General features: G+C 40.9%; 1 protein-coding gene across 9 annotated transcripts in view; it reads right to left on the reverse strand.

Annotated features, from left to right (window-relative positions):
- Positions 1 to 16,428, reverse strand: part of SAP130 (Sin3A associated protein 130) — an 80,881-nt gene that overhangs the window by 26,540 nt on the left and 37,913 nt on the right. For 6 of the 9 annotated variants that reach the window (XM_060624772.3, XM_060624779.3, XM_060624776.3 and 3 more), the window contains 3 exons: positions 11,981 to 12,283; positions 10,892 to 11,069; positions 4,081 to 4,185 (listed from right to left, as the gene is read on the reverse strand). In XM_060624772.3, the coding sequence (XP_060480755.1) occupies positions 4,081 to 4,185; positions 10,892 to 11,069; positions 11,981 to 12,283 (586 nt within the window). The remainder of the gene's footprint in view (positions 1 to 4,080; positions 4,186 to 10,891; positions 11,070 to 11,980; positions 12,284 to 16,428) is intronic. The other 3 variants (XM_060624770.3, XM_060624775.3, XM_060624774.3) reach the window with 3 other exon arrangements.

The following is a 16,428-nucleotide window of genomic DNA, read 5'->3' on the forward strand; positions in this document are numbered from 1 at the left end:
ATACAGTTGCTTACAAGGAATGTACTTTTGTATGTCACAGACGCTTCAGTTACTGTATTTTTTTCCCAGCGCTTTAAAAGTTAACTCTAGTGCTACTTAAAAAAAACAAACAAAAAAAACACTTGAAAAACAAAGATAATGTATTAAATTTGTAAAGTTCAGTATCTAATGTTGGCAACAATGTGGAGAAAATGGGAACACATTTCATGAGGATATAAACAGATACAGTGACTGGAAATCAGAATTTAATCCCCACATTTAATTTGACCCAGTAACGCTACTTCCAGAAATGTATTCCAGAGAAATGTTTGCGAAGGGGCTCAATGATAAAGATTCACTGCAGTATTTATTACAGTGATAAATGGAAATAATTTAAATGTTCATTAATGGAGGACTGATTATGGCACCAACACTTCTGAGAACATCACACAGTAAAGGAATAGGAATACAGTCTCTTTTTCTGGTTTTTCGTTTTTCTGATCTCCTAAGAGGACATGTCTGAACACGTGGTCTTTGTACCAGGTCTATTCTCTATACTCACTGTCGATGGGCTCTCTTCCACTCTCACGGTGTTAGAAACATGTATCTGCCAAAACTTAATCACCAGCATAGACCTCTATCTTCAATTCTAGGACTGTATCTACTTCAGAATTTTATATCCAACTATACATTTGATATCTCCACTTGGCTGTGTCTAACCACCTGGAGATCTCAAGAGTAAAATATTTAGAACTAAACTTAAAAAGTTTTTTCTCTCGGAGTGCCTGGGTGGCTCAGTTGGTTAAGTGTCTGACTTCGGCTCAGGTCATGATCTCACGGTTTGTGAGTTCAAACCCCGCGTCAGGCCCTGTGCTGACAGCTCAGAGCCTGGAACCTGCTTCAGATTCTGTGTCTCCCTCTATCTCTGCCCCTCCCCTGCTTACGCTCTGTCTCTGTCTCTCAATAATAAATAAACATTAAAAAAATTTTTTTAAAGAAAAAGTTTTTTCTCTCCTATTCCCATAGGCTTCCTTACTTCAGAAAGAATAATTCCTTATCTGCAGTCGCTCAGGCAAAACCTCCTAGCCGGACTTCTCCCTTTCTGTCAGAAAATTCTGTCAGCTGTACCTTCAAGATACAACCAGAATCTGAACTCTTTTGAAGACTTTTACTACCTCCACAGTGGTCCATGCCTCTATGATAGTCTAAGGTTGTATTATTTCTCACTTGGTCTCCCTGCTTCCACTCTTACTTCCTTGCAGTTTATTCCCAGCACAGTAGCCAGAGCAGTTCTTGTAAAAAAATGTCAAATCATGTCACTCCTATGCCTTAGACCTCTGATGGCTCAGTCTTACCCAGAATAAAATCGAAAGGACACTGAATGATCCACAAAGCCCTACATCATCTGGCCCTCAGTTATATCTCTGAACCATGCTGTGCAACTCTCCTCTCGTTCTAGGCTGGTTTCTCTTGCTGTTCCTTGTATATACCTAACATATAGATAGTTCTGACTTTGTGCAGTGTGTGAATCATACGTATATATGTGTAACTACATTATACCAGTCTCCCACAAATGCAGTTCAAATTTGAGCTACCACTCACTATAATATTAACTGTGAGTAGTTATATAAACTTTAAGCAATTTTATGCAAACTTTGCTGCTGCCTCCTCAGTCCATAAATCACTATGTAACTAACAGATGTGCATCAGGATCTATGACCAATCACATCACTTCCTTCGAAATTTGTCCATGAGTGGTTACTGAATCTGTTATTCAGTTTATGCGGACAGCAAAGTGTGGAGCTGTGCAGTCTCTTATTTCCCAGAGACAAACCCAGGTGAAATTTTATAATAATGGATGACAGAGAGCAAAAACTGGCCAATGCAGATAAAAATGCAGAGAAAAAAACAGTCATTCTGGAAGTGAAATTGGATGTGATTAGAAGATTTGAAACCAGCAACAGCAAAGAGAAGACAGGATGAGCGCTAGGCCTGTATGAAGATACGGCATGGACCACACAGACAGAATCCAATGAATTGGACTTTGACTTTACCGACAAAGACGGTAAAGTCGCTTATCATCTTTTAGTTTAAATTGCACTGGGCACAGAAAGCTGCTGTGGCAAAATGTAGTATTGACTTCTACTTTGGACTGAGGACTATTCAATCCTATTCAGGTCTAAGTGGTAAAGTTAGCTGGCACAATGAAAGAAAAAGGCCAATTTCAAGGAGAATGGGAAAAAAAAAAACCAACCCATGAAAACAAAACAACAAATCCTTTCCTGGCCAATAAAGGCTGGTTTACTTCAAAGTTAAGTAATTAATTAACTTTAATTTAACGAATTAATGTTAAGCTATCTGATGAAGCTGCTAGCACAGTGAAAAGATTCTGCTTTGAAATGTGCACTTGTACTCCACGTGTTAGGCAGAGGGTTTTGATAAAAAGGATGAAGATATCCCTAGAAGTGAGGCTGGCAAAAAATTTCACATTAAATGAACTCTTGGAGACAATTTGCCAACACTGAAAAGATACAGGATACAATGTCAGAAGCAGACCGAAACTTAGAAAGGAGTATGACAATTCACCAACACACGGAAGGACTGTCGCTCTGCGTCAAGTTACACAATGTGAAGGCGGCAAGCGCTGTTCAAACTACTTTTGATTAGTTTTTAGAAGACACTTTAGTTCTCAATGTTTCTCATGTTTAAATTACAGTGTACCAAGTAAGTGTTAGTTTTACTACTTTTTTCACTTCCTTATATATAACTGACAATGAGAGAGTTTTGAGTATTTTCAGTGTTTTTAAAGATCCTAGAGTAAGTACAATCCCACCCCCTACAATTATGATTATTTTTCACAGCTGCCCCTTGAATGGTTATTTGTACTTTTCTGCACTACTGCGTAAAGTAATGACCGCATGTCCTCCCACATAATTTCTGGCCCCGCTCTTTGCTCTGACTCATGCAGCTGGACATCAGGCAGCATGTGGCGCTTCCTTCCTGCCCTTCAACCTCTGCTCAGAGAAGGCTTTCTGGATGGTGTCACCTCTGCCTCCCATCGCTTTACGTTCCCTTCACACTGCCTCCTTTTCCTTCACATATTTGTTTCTCTACACCCACTAGAAAATAAGCTTAAGGAGAATGGACACTTTGTCTTAGTCACTCTTCTATATTCCCAGATTCTAAAACAGTACCTGGCACATACAAGGCATTCATAATTTTCTTCTTGAATGAAGTTTTATGAAGTACATCTAAATATATTAACATGGCAAGCTGTTACTGACAGAAGTAAAAATGGCAAGATACAGAACACTCTAATCAGCAAGATCCTGTTTTTAAGACTCAATCTATCTACCTGTGTACATAGACAAAAGATGCAGAAAGATACTTAATACTGTTACCAATCAATATTAATTCTAGCTAGTGGGACTGGCAAGGTGGGTGGGGAACAGGACAATGATTTTAACTTTACACTTTAAATGTTCTTACATTGCCTCTCTTTCCCAAAATAGTGTTACTGGTGGAATGAAGAACAAAGAAAGCAGCATGTATTAACTACTGACATGATGCCATTTTTTTTTTTTAATTTTTTTTAACGTTTATTTATTTTTGAGACAGAGAGAGACAGAGCATGAACAGGGGAGGGGCAGAGAGAGAGGGAGACACAGAATCCGAAATGGGCTCCAGGCTCTGAGCTGTCAGCACAGAGCCCGACGCGGGGCTCCAACCCACAGACCGCGAGATATGACCTGAGCCGAAGTTGGACGCTTAACCGACTGAGGCACCCAGGCACCCCAACATGATGCCATTTTTGATAGCAACGATAACTGTGTGTTTACTATGAGGCAGGCTCTGTTCTAAACACTTTAAATGCATCATTTCATTTAAATACACAAGAATCCAATGAAGCAGATATTATAAGTACGGCTATTTCATAAATAAGAATCAGAGAGGCTGAGAAATATGTCCAGGTCACAGAGCTAGAATGTGGATATAAAAAGATGCACACAGGCAAATTATGTAAAATTTGTCACATGTTAGACTCTTTCCTCCTCAACTGTGTGCAGTTGGAACCAAGAGTGATAACATTTATGTGCTCACCCTGCAGGCCTAGGTGACCCAGATGTACTCCGCATAGAGCTTTCCACTCGAGGGCTAGCCACTTCAGGAGGCTGAGGAGGAATGAGGGTTTTCCGAACTGCCATTCTGAAAGAGACCAGACAAACCCAGAAAACAACAGTCCGAGGGCATTAAAGGATAAGAAGTAAATATTTGCTAGGCATAACTATGGCAAAATAAAAACACTACATTTGCTAGGCATTTTTTAAAATGGTTTTTAAAATTTTATCCAAATACTATAGATATGTTATTGAAAATGCCGAATTGCACTAAAAAGCTTTTAACAAAACACAGGTCCCCTCCATCTCTCCCCATTTCCTGCCCATCTCTCTCCAGGAAGCAACCACTGTGACTCTTTTAGCTGCTGCTTCGACCACGCCACATCTCCTTTCTACTTATTATCAAACTTAACATCCATATTAAGTGTTCCCGATCACTGTTGTGTTTACATGTTTATGTTGACCTGAGAAAAAGTTCCTGGAAGTCAAGTGAAAGAAAGGTGACCAAGTTAGCGTCACTGTGCCATCCAGTAGAGGCCATGTGTGGCTCAGATGGGAACCAGCGGGCTCAGCAATGTGGAAGCTGTAAGCATGACATGGGCAGTGTCGGCAGAGTGCTGGAAGCAAATGCCAGATGAGTGGGCTGAGAGAAAATGGCTTGAACCAGAATACACCATTTTGCAAAGCCTAATTAACGGATCCAGACAGTGATCACCAAGTCTGCTAACATCTCAAAATGGGGGACTACCAGACATTTTAATTTATAAACTGGTCTTGCCAAAAATAAAAAATAATAAAAAAAGAATCTATTCAAGCTTTAGATTCAAGTAACAAGAGACAACGTGGTGGGGACAAGAACAGCAAAACCAAACTACAGGGGTAGTGGGCTAAATTGATATCCAAGTCCTAATCCCTGTACCTGTGAATGTAATAGAGTCTTTGTGAGTGTAATTTAGTTAGAGATCTCAAGGTTAAGATCTTTCTGGTGTGGAGGGTAGACCCTAAATCCAATGACTGGTATCCTTATCACGGAAAGGAGAGATATTTGAGACAGAGAGACACAGGAAAGGTCATGTGAATACAGAAGAAGAGACTGGCGTGATATTCCCACAGCCAAAGGATTGCCAATAGCCACCAGAAGTTAGCAAGGAGGCATGGAATGGATTCTCCCTGGTGCATACACAAGGGAACACCCTGCTGACATCCTGATTTTAGATTTCTAGCCATCAGAACTGTGAGGGTAAGTTTTTTTTTTAAAGATTTGATTTTTATTTATTTTTGAGAGAGAGAGAGAGAAAGAGACAGAAGGCACAAATGAGTGAGGGACAGAGAGAGAGAGAGAGAGAAGTGGGGCTCAAGCTCACCCAAAGTAGGGCTCAAGCTTACCCGATGTGGGACTTGAATTCATGAACCGTGAGATCATGACCTGAGCTGAAGTCAGATGCTTAATGACTGAGCCTCCCAGGCGCCCTAAAAGATTTATTTTTAAGCAATCTCTACACTCAACATGGGGCTCGAACTCACAACCCTGAGATCAAGAGTTGCATGCTCCACCGACTGAGCCAGCCAGGCACCTCTGTGAGAATAAATTTCTGTTGTTTTAAGCCACCAGATTTGTGGTAATTTGTTATAGCAGTTCTAAGAAACACAAAGGGGATGTAACTGACAAAACCCTGGGAAAGACAGGGAAGGAGAGGAAAAAGTTTACAGGACAAAAGACCAAGTTTCTTCAACAAATAAATCGCAAGGTAAAAAGAGATGAATGAAATCTATATATAGAAGAGCCTTAGGAGACATATCAACTAAATACAATGTGGGCACCTTATCAGAATACTGATTCAAATAAATTAAAACAAAAAAGTTGTGACCTCTGAGACCCCTAGAGATTTGAACTAGATATTTGATATTATGAGGTTATACTTTTTCATAAGTATCTCTCAATAGACACATGCCGAAATGTATACAAATGAGAAGATGTACTATTTAGGATTTGCTTCAAAATAATATAGTAGAAGGGGGTGGGTAGGCATCTAGATTAAACATAATTGATTGGCCATGAGGTGATAAGCTGATAACTGAAATTGAATGATGGGTATAACATTCATATGTTCAAAATTTTGTTACGTTTAAAGTTTCCCATAATAAAAAGTAAGACATAAGACCAATTCCACTAACTACCCCCGCAGAAAACGAAGAAAACAATTAAACATAGTGAGATACACCACTCTATATCCACAGACTAACCAAACTTAAAGAGTGTCAACAACAAGTGCCGGTGATGATGAATGCGATGACCCCCCTCCCTCCCTGCCTGCTTGGAGCATACGTAGGTACCTACCAGAGTTGCACATAAAGCATAGCCTACAACCCAGCCAATCCCCTCCTAGGTATGTAACAAATACATTTAGCTATGTGTCAAAGGTCATGCACAAAAATGTTCAGGATAACATATGGCCCCAAACTGGAAACAACCCAAACATCCATGGATAAACTATGGTACTGTTATTTAATGGCATCTCACATAGCAATAAAAATACTACAATCACATACAATTAACGTGGATGAACTAAACAAAGGGAAGGAAGATGGAGTCATACAAAAACACGTAATATATGAGTCAACACAAATGCCACAAGAAGCAAAGCAAGTCAACAAGGTCAAAAGATAAACTGCTTAATTCCCTTTGGGAGAAAGTATTGGTAGTATTCTGTTTCTTGCCTAGATAGTGGTTGCATGCTGTGTTCACTCGGTGCTAAATTACCCCATACCTGCATTATCTATGCAGTTTTCTATACCTCAGTGAAAACGTGGAGAGAGAAAGAAACTGGAAGAAAAAATGGAGTTAGCAAACTCCTTTATTTTCTTTGGAAATAGGAGCAAAAAAACCCGTGAGAGCATATTTTTGCTTTCTATGTGAAGGAAACACCAGCGAGAACACACTGGTAAACAGGTGAGAGGGAGGAGAGCTACAGCACTGTTCTCAGCAGGCTAGAAAGGCAGCGGTCAGGGGCTCCAGAGCGAAGGGCTAAGAGTCTGTCCACAGTAAAAGATGAGATGAGTAGAGTGTGGGATACAGATGCCGGCAGGTAGGGAGATTGAAAGCTAGAGTTGTTCTCTTTTGGGTGTTTCCATTTTTCTCAAAAAAGTAGGGATCAAGTTCATTAGCTGGTAGTGAACATGGGTAAGGAAGTGTGGGAGTTCTGAGAGGAACAGGGGGCAACTGTCCAGGAGAGTGGCTTAGGACAGCATCCTATGCTGTTCTTCAAGATCCTAGTGGAGGTCTCTGAGGTTAAGCAAGGCCAGTCAACACGGTTGTTTACCCCACCACAATGTGCTGCGCAAATTCAGCAGAAAGTTGGATTTGACTCTGGTTTTGACAAAGTGAAGAGGGGTGCAAGGAAGTGGGGGCCATATGCAAGGAAGTGATTGCAGCAGACCCCAAAAACTGAGGCAAGGAGAGGAGAGAAAGGTCATGAAAGGGGGTAGCATCAACGGGTGGAAGGCTCCCTGGTGGGTAGTGTGCTCACCACTGCTGGTGAGGTGGGAAGACAGAAGGTAGGCTGTGGGACACCGGAGGACAGAAGAAAAGGTCAAGGAAGGCTTGTGCTTGTGGGTTTGTGCTGATGGATGGGGGAAGACGGAGAGGCATTTAAGCAACTGAGAAATCAGAGACCTGGGATATCATTTCAGACAGAATGACAGCCAGATGTTAGGTACCTTCTGAAGGACATACAAACATACCCCCAAATTGAACTGGAATCTGATCTTGAGCTGCTCTGACCAACAAGGTAGTCTCTGGCCATACGGGGCTACTAAGTACTTGGAATGATGGGCAAGTGCAACCAGGAGCAAAATTTATACCGGTATTTCATTTAAATAATTTGAATTTAAAACTGATATTTGATTCAGTTATTAGAAAACTTTTCAGTGGGCCTGGAATGACTTGGCTATGTGAAAGTATACTCTTCAAGTGCAAATTTTATGAAATCTGAATACAAACTGAGTGCTTTCGAAGAGGGATGGCTTGAAAGTGGCAGTGAGGCACCAAGAGGACATGGACCCCAGCACCAGGAGGATCAGGAAGAGAGACAGCCATTACTTTGGGGAGAGTGCAGGAGTCGAGATCCTGAGGAAGAGCCAAGTTCCACTTAAAGAAGGCAGACACACTCAAAGAGGAAGGAATTCCGATGATGACAACTCAGCTATGGGGGCACAGCAGAAAGGTTAAAGGGAGGTAGCCAAGTGGAGGAGAAGGGGGCAGATCTTTTTGTCTCCAGGGTTGTGAGATTTCAACATGTTTATCTAAGTGCCAGTTTAAAAAAAGTTTTTTTTAACGTTTATTCATTTTTTGGTAGAGACAGAGAGTGAGTGGGTGAGGGGCAGAGAGAGGGAGACACAGAATCGGAAGCAGGCTCCAGACTCTGAACTGACAGCACAGAGCCCAACACGGGGCTTGAACTTACGGACCGTGAGATCATGACCTGAGCTGAAGTCAGACGCTTAACTGACTGAGCCACCCAGGCGCCCCTCTCAGTGCTGGTTTATTAACACGCACTGCATCTACTTGTGCTGGGCATGTTGCGGTTCTTTAAATCAGGAAACTCATGCCCTTTAGGTTTGGAAATTTTCTAGGAGTTATTTTTTAAGTGATCTTCCTCCTTTTCTCAGATCTCTCACTGAAACAACATTACTTGGGAGGTGGGATCTCCTGAGCTGATTCTTTGATTTTCTTGCCTTTCCTCTTCTATCTTATTTTTGTGTTCTTATTTTTCAATCTACTTTTGAGAGATTTCCTCAACTATACTTTTTAAGTTTTTTTTTTTTTTAAGTTTATTTATTTTGAGAAAGAGAGAGAACAGGGGAAAGGAAGGGCAGAGAGAGAGAGAGGGAGTGACAGAATCCCAAGCAGGCTCTGCACTGTTAGCAGAGCTGGATGAGGGGCTCGAACTCACAAACCGTGAGATCATGACCTGATCATGACCTGATAAGTCAGATGCTTAACTGACTGAGCCATCCAGGCACTCCTGTATTTTTTTTTTTCCAATTTTAAGTAGGCTCCACGCTGGGTGTGGAGCCCAAATGCAGGGCTTGAACTCACAACCCTGAGATCAAGACCTGAACTGAGATCAAGTTGGACCCTTAACGGACTTAGCCACCAAAGAGCTCCTCCTCAACTATATTTTCCAACTCCTCTGAGTTCAATTTCTGCTGTTGTAGTTTAAATTTCAGGACACACTCTTTTGTTCTCTAAATGTTCCTTTTCGATAGCACTGCCTTCTTGTTGCACAGATACATCTTTTTTTGTCCTTTGAAGACAGCATTCAGTTTTGGTCTTTATTTGCTTTCACTTTTTGTTTTTGTTCTCCTTGCCTTGCTTTATGTTCCAAGCTGCGTTTTTCAGTATGTCTAGTGGTTTGCCAGAAGGCCCTCAGAAACCTGCTTGGATGTGTGTTCATGATTAGGAACAGGGGACTAACGTTGGCTGGAAGCTCTGAGCTCATGGAAGAACTTGTCTACTTTAAATTTCACGTAAGGGGGATCTGATTCCTGACCTTAGGAAACCCCTAGTGCTGGTATCTGCATCTTTTCCCTTCGGCTGGACAAGCCCAGAAAGAAAGTGGAGTCAACATCTCACTTTTTGTCAACAGCGTTCAACTGCCAGGGTTCTGCCGGCTAAAAGGGAGAAGGGGACTGGTAAGTCTCAGCACTCTGCAAATCTGTTTCTGGTATAATACTCCTGCCCTCCCTCCTTGTGCTACTTGATCTCAGTGGACCATCTGCAGTGTTAAACTCTCCAGGTGCATGCTGGGGTTGGGAAGGGCAGTGCACTGCAAAGTATGGGTAGGGAAGGGGATGCAGGGCTCTGATCCTCTCAAACACATTTCAACCCTGCTTCTGTTTAACCCAGTCTTCTATTCTCTCCTCATTCTTGTGTGTTTATATCTTTCTAAAAAGCCTCTTTGCTAAAAGTTCTATGGGGTTTTGAGAGGATAAGAAATTTAGAAGTGCATGTTCAACCTGCCATGTTTAGTACAAGCTTTGCCCTGCATTTTCATTGATAAAGCTCCTTTGCCACAGACTGATTTATCCTTAAAAGAGAGTCTGGTCTAGGCAAAGCTCCACACGTCAGGAAACCCTGTATGGACCCAGCAGCTTATGTTCTCACTATGCTTTAACCTTTATAATCTTTTGTAGACACACATCAGCTCAGTGCAGCCACAGAAACTCTGCTCTATGAAGTGTGACTGCCCATCTCCCACCTCCCAAGTTTTCAAGTTAAGTTTCAGAGCACAGCACATACTTTCCTGCCCATCACCCACCAACTCAGGTTCTATGGCAACACAGTACACTTCTGCTGCTGAATAGGATCCTTACTTAACACACCTGGGAAACTGCTTGTCCTGAACAACAATGCATGCTGGCTGATGAGGAAAAAAAAAACAAAAATGCAGTACACATTAATGTGCTTACCTAGACAAGCCTGAAGGGTCTGTTAGAAGCGACTTAGGGAGTCTAGGATTAAACTCCACAAAATAGAGAGAACTCCTAAAGTAGTATGCAATGGCTGTTTATAAACTAACCCCCCACAGACTCCTGGATTCTTACTGTCCCACAGTCTGGGCTTGGCAAGGCTCTACTGGACAAGCCTGGGGTGAGGTTATTTTGAGAGAGATTAAAAATGTCACAGAAGATGAGAGATTTAGAGTTTGCTACCAGCACAATAGAGAGCCTAATGTTTCTACCAATTATACTCAGAACTAGAGGTGTCATGTGGCACTACTGGGTCTACCTACCCATCCGTGGCGGGCTTCTTCCGGAGGATACTTGGCCGGGGGGACGAGCCCTGGGCCGGAGCGTTGGTGCTAGCACTCTGGCTGTGGGTCTGCACCACAGTTGTTGCTGCTGGAGCAGCACTGAATGGACTGCTAATAGGGTTGGCTACAATTGTGGCTCCATCCGCCAATACCACTGCTGGAGGACAGGGAGAGGGCAGAAGAGAACAATGAAGAAAGGGAAACAAAAGCGAACATTACTAAAATGTCACGTAAGGCAAAAACAATTAGACCACCAGAATTAGAGTACCCGTGTTATAACTGATCAACTTCAAGAAAGTAAGGTTTAGAGCACAATGTTCATCTGCCTAAAAGCAGATGGCAAAGTGGGAGGTTACTAAGTCTATTGATGCATGATCAGTAACAACTTCTCTTTGCTTTGGAATCATAATTACTAATGAATCAGATAAAATACATAAAGTACATAGTAGACTTCAAGAAATGGTCTCCTACAATTCTTGTGAAATACCATTGCCTCTCAACCCCTAAAAATGATACCAACATTCCAGTCCACTTTAATTTTACAACTTTACATACAACTCGGAAGAAACAGCAGAATGAGAACACTGTGGAAAGATGAATCGGCTCTCTCAACTTTACAGAGTGCTTCCTAACATGTGCAAATGCATATTAGGCTGTTTGTATATATAGTTTCTAATGTTTACAATGACCCTGACAGATAAGTTCTAGGCAATGTTATAAGGAGGAAACTAAGGCACAGAGAAATTACTTTAAACCACCAAGCCAGCAAGAGGCAGAACCAGGATTTTAAACAATTTTTTTTTAAAGTTTATTTTTTTTTGAGAGAGACAGACAGACAGACAGACACCAACGGAGAGAGGGAGACAGAGAATCCCAAGCAGGCTCCACACTGTCAGCACAGAGCCTGATGCAGGGCTTGAACTTATGAACTGCAAGATCATGACCTGAGCTGAAACCAAGAGTTGGACACTTAACCATCTGAGCCACTGAGGTGCCCCAGAACCAGGATTTTAAACCCAGTATATCTCTTTCTTCCACACCAACCTCCCTGCAAAAAACTCAAATTACCTGAAGTCTTTCCTTCAGGCTGAGGCTGCTGAGTACCCATTGGAGCAGGCTGGAGTCCCTGTGTGCTGATTGGGGTTGCTGAGTGAATTCCCTGTGTGCCCATTGGTGCCGGCTGTATTCCTGGAGTCCCGATGGGGGCTGGCTGTATCCCCTGTGTACTGATAGGTGCTGGCTGGATCCCTTGGATATGTCGAGCATGAGAAGCATCCACGGTCATCAACTGCATGGGGTTTAGGTGGACTGTGGATGCCACCCCAACGCCAGTCTGGGCTGTAATGGCAGAGTTTGGAGCCTGAGCAGAAACTGAAAATGAGACAGAAAGTGACTATAAGAATGTTAGCTCTGATTGGACATAGTCCACATAAAGAGAAAAACACTAAAATGAAAACAGAATTTTCCACTGTAAAATTTCTAAATCCTGTTTTTTTTTTTAAAGTTTATTTATTTAGTTTGAGAAAGCAAGAGCAAATGAGGGAGGGCCAGAGAGAGAGGGAGAGAGAGAATCCCAAGCAGGCAGGGAGCTCGATCCCACAAACCCTGAGAACATGACCTGAGCCTAAATCAACAATCAGATGCTTAACTGACTAAGCCACTCAGATGCTCCCAAATTCTGTTGTTTTTTGGTTTTTTTAAAAGCACTACATAAAGCTCTATACATTGGAGTTTCCCCCCTCATTTCCTATCAATTTGATTTGATCTTGCTGCAGGTAACTACTAGAAATAGCATTAAAAGCAGGAAAGGCAATCATCCATTAAGTTCCAAACATGAGCTAGGGAACTGTGCTAAATAATTAAAATAAACCTTCTGAAATACATCTGTAGCTCCCAGGTCAAGAATCTTTGCTTTAATTGACAGAACCACCATCACAAGCATTTCTGATAAACAGTAGTTATGAATTTTAAATTCCATATATCCACTGAAGAGAGAGAAAACAAGCAAGTTTCCTTTCTTTTCTATCACGTATAATAAGAACAAACTCTGTAACATAAAAATGAAAACAACAGCATTCCCAGGAAACCACAGAGAAGGGATTTTTCACGTTTTGTGAAAAGAAAAATACAAAAGATGTTTCTTCTCTGGAGTGCCTGGGTGGCTCATGGTTGAGCATCTGACTCTTGATTTTGGCTCAGGTCATGATCTCACGGTTCGTGAGTTCAAGCTCCACACTGGGTCAGCACAGAGCCTGCTTGGGATTCTCTCTCTCCCTCTCTCTGCCCCTCCTCCCCCCACATGCCCTCTCTGTCTCAAAATAAAACATAAAAAAAAAGATGTTTCTTCTCAGTCATCAAAACAATCCCGAAAAAAATATATGCACCCTGTGTTCATTGAAACATTATTTATTATAGCCAAGATATAGAAACAAACCTAAGGTTCCATTGACAGATAAGTGGGTAAATAAAATGTGATATCTATATCTACACACACACACACACACACACACACACATACACACACAATTATTTAGCCTTAAAAAGGAATGAAACCTTGCCATCTGTGACAACATGGGTGGACCCTGAGAATATTAAGCTAAGTGAAATAAGTCAGACAAAAACAGAAAAAAACTTGCTATGATGTCACTTGCACGTGGAATCTAAAAACAAACAAAACCAAACCGAATTCACAGATATGAAGAACAGATTGGTGGTTGCCAGAGGCAGGGAATGCAGGGTGGGAGACATATGTGAAGGAGTCAAAAGTACAAACTTCCAGTTATAAAATAAATAAGTCACAAGGATGTAACGCACAGCATGGTGACTAGAGTCAATACTACGTTGTACACTGGAAGTTACTAGGAGGGTAGGTCTTTAAGTTCTCCTCACAACAAACAATAATCTGTAATTATTTGAGGTGATAGATGTTAATTAATTAGACTTATTATGGTGCTCATTTCATAAATACACAAATATCAAATCATCACATGTTGTACACCTGAAACTAAGATAATGTCATGTCAATTATACAGCAATTAAAAAAAGGAAATAATGTAATTTAAGTTCTATAAACTACAGACTGGTTAAAAAGAGATTATTATTATGAATGAGAAAATCACAGCAAAATGTTAGGACGTATAAATTTATAATCATTGCTATATTGCAATTCTTCCTTTGCTGTAAAAGAAAGAAGAAAAAATCAACACCCACCAAATTATTAGTTTCTTCTTGAGAAGTGAGTGAACCTTTGTTGTTTCTGTTCAGTGACGGCTGTGGTCTCCTGCCTGAACATGCAGTCCAGTCACCACCCCAACCCTTTCAAGGGCTGATCTCATTCCACGTGCAGCATCCTCACTCACACTACACTCCTGCCCACACCAAACCACTCTGTTCCAAGAGCATATTCTGTGCACTTTCTTCACAGACAGAAAAGTGCTTTCCCCCAGTCCCACCATGGCTCTGTGCTACTCATTCTGAGAGATGCTTTCCAAATGTCACTTCTTTTAGGAAGTCACTCCTGACCTCTAAGCCTACCCTCTCAAAGTAGAAATAACCTTAGCTCAGAAGCAGCCTGGCTTTGCTCAAGCCTTTTTTGTTGGGATTAGCACATTCTCTCCAGTAATGGTTCTTCATGTCTTATCTCCCCATGTGGCTCTAAGCTTGATCAAAGTAAGATGTTTAAGAGTCAACTTTAAAAATAGAGCCTAGAATAGGACTTTACATACAACAATAGGGTTCAATAAATATTTGTGAAATTAACGCATGAATGAATAAATGAATGAAATGGAAAACATCTCTACAACAAGTGAAATTTCGGGAACAATTTGAGATGGATCAATTACTTACAGAGTATATAGATTATGTGTATATATTCATAATTACATATTTGTATCTACACCTAATAACTAAATAACCGAAAAGATTCTATCTTTATACACAACCAGAGCCCACGAACAACTAGTCTAATCTATCATAAACTACGTATTACAGTAATCTCATATTTTGCAAGATCGGAGGCTATTATACACAAATTTTCCTGTCCTCTTTCTGATTTGGAAACATCTGCTTTATAATCATTTACAAAGGAGCCACTTGAAAACACGATATTGTAAGCTGGTTAATAAATCATTCCTTCAGCTGTGTCCATCCATGCAAAGATCCACATGTCTGAGAAATAATATATTACCCCTCCTGTGGACCAACAATGACAGCACTGATACTGGAAGAAGTAAGTGCTGTTGACTGGACTACTCATTTTTCTGTGTTTGTATCCATTAGGAGTACTGCAGTGGTAAAAGAAGACACTTGGAAAAATAATAATGTAGAGAAACAGATGGTTGGCAGGATCCCCAATACTTCTGACAGTCCTCTTCTGATGGATGTTTACAAATAAACATTTATATAAAATGATAGTGTCTGCAGAGATGGTTCTAGCTCAAGAGGGACTCTGCATGTCCTTTACAGTTGGACAGCATTCAGAAAAATACATATTGGTCATGAGTTATCTTTTCCAGAAAGGCAACCATGACTGCACTGTTACAGAAGTATCAACTGGCTGAGGTAGATGAAGAAACTTTAAGTGTTGTTACTAATGGAGACTTAAGAATTCTCAGCATTAAATGTAACACACACACACACACACACACACACACACACACACACACACGTGAAGTTTACTTAACTGTCAACGCGATTCTACCATACTTTTTGCATCCTACTTTTTTTTTTTAACGTTTGTTTTTGAGAGAGAGAGAGAAAGAGAGAAAGAACAAGCAGGGGAGGGGCAGAGAGAGAGAGGGAGACACAGAATCTGAAGCAGGCTCCAGGCTCCGAGCTATCAGCACAGAGCCTGATGTAGGGCTCAAACTCACGAACCATGAGATCATGACAGGAGCCAGTCAGACGCTTAACTGACTGAGCCACCCAGGCGCCCCTTGCATCCTACTCTGACATCAGGTAAACACGTTTTATCTTTATAGGACTGTTAATAAAGAATAGTTAGAAGTTTCTTTTGAACAGATGTTATTACTCTCTCTCCCTCTCTCTGCCCCTCCCTTGCTCGTGCTCTCTCTCAAGATAAATAAACGTTAAAAAAAAAGATGTTATTACTTTGATGTACAGCAAAATAGGAAAGAAAACTCAGAACATTTCATCAGCTACTTCCCCACATTAAAATAAGCGTTGGAGAAAGTTTCGTGGGGAAAGAAAAAAACAAACAATAAAAAACCCAAAGCAGAGACTGAGGAACCTGTTTTCAAAGCTATTTAAATTAAACCTGAGAATCTGAAAGTTTTAGACCAATGTTGTCCAATGGAGATGTTAAGTCCATTGCAACTATAAATTTTCCAGTAGCTACATTAGTAAAGTAAAAAGCAGGCCAAATTAATTTTAATGATATATTTTGTTTAAACCAATATACCCCGAATATTACGATTTCAAAATATAATCACTATAAAATAATTAATAAGCTATTTTACATTCTCTTTTCCATACTACGTTTTCAAAATTCAGGGTAA

The sequence above is a fragment of the Panthera onca genome, chromosome C1 (genome assembly GCF_046562875.1).
Source record: "Panthera onca isolate mPanOnc1 chromosome C1, mPanOnc1 haplotype 2, whole genome shotgun sequence".
NCBI classification, from domain to species: Eukaryota; Metazoa; Chordata; class Mammalia; order Carnivora; family Felidae; genus Panthera; species Panthera onca.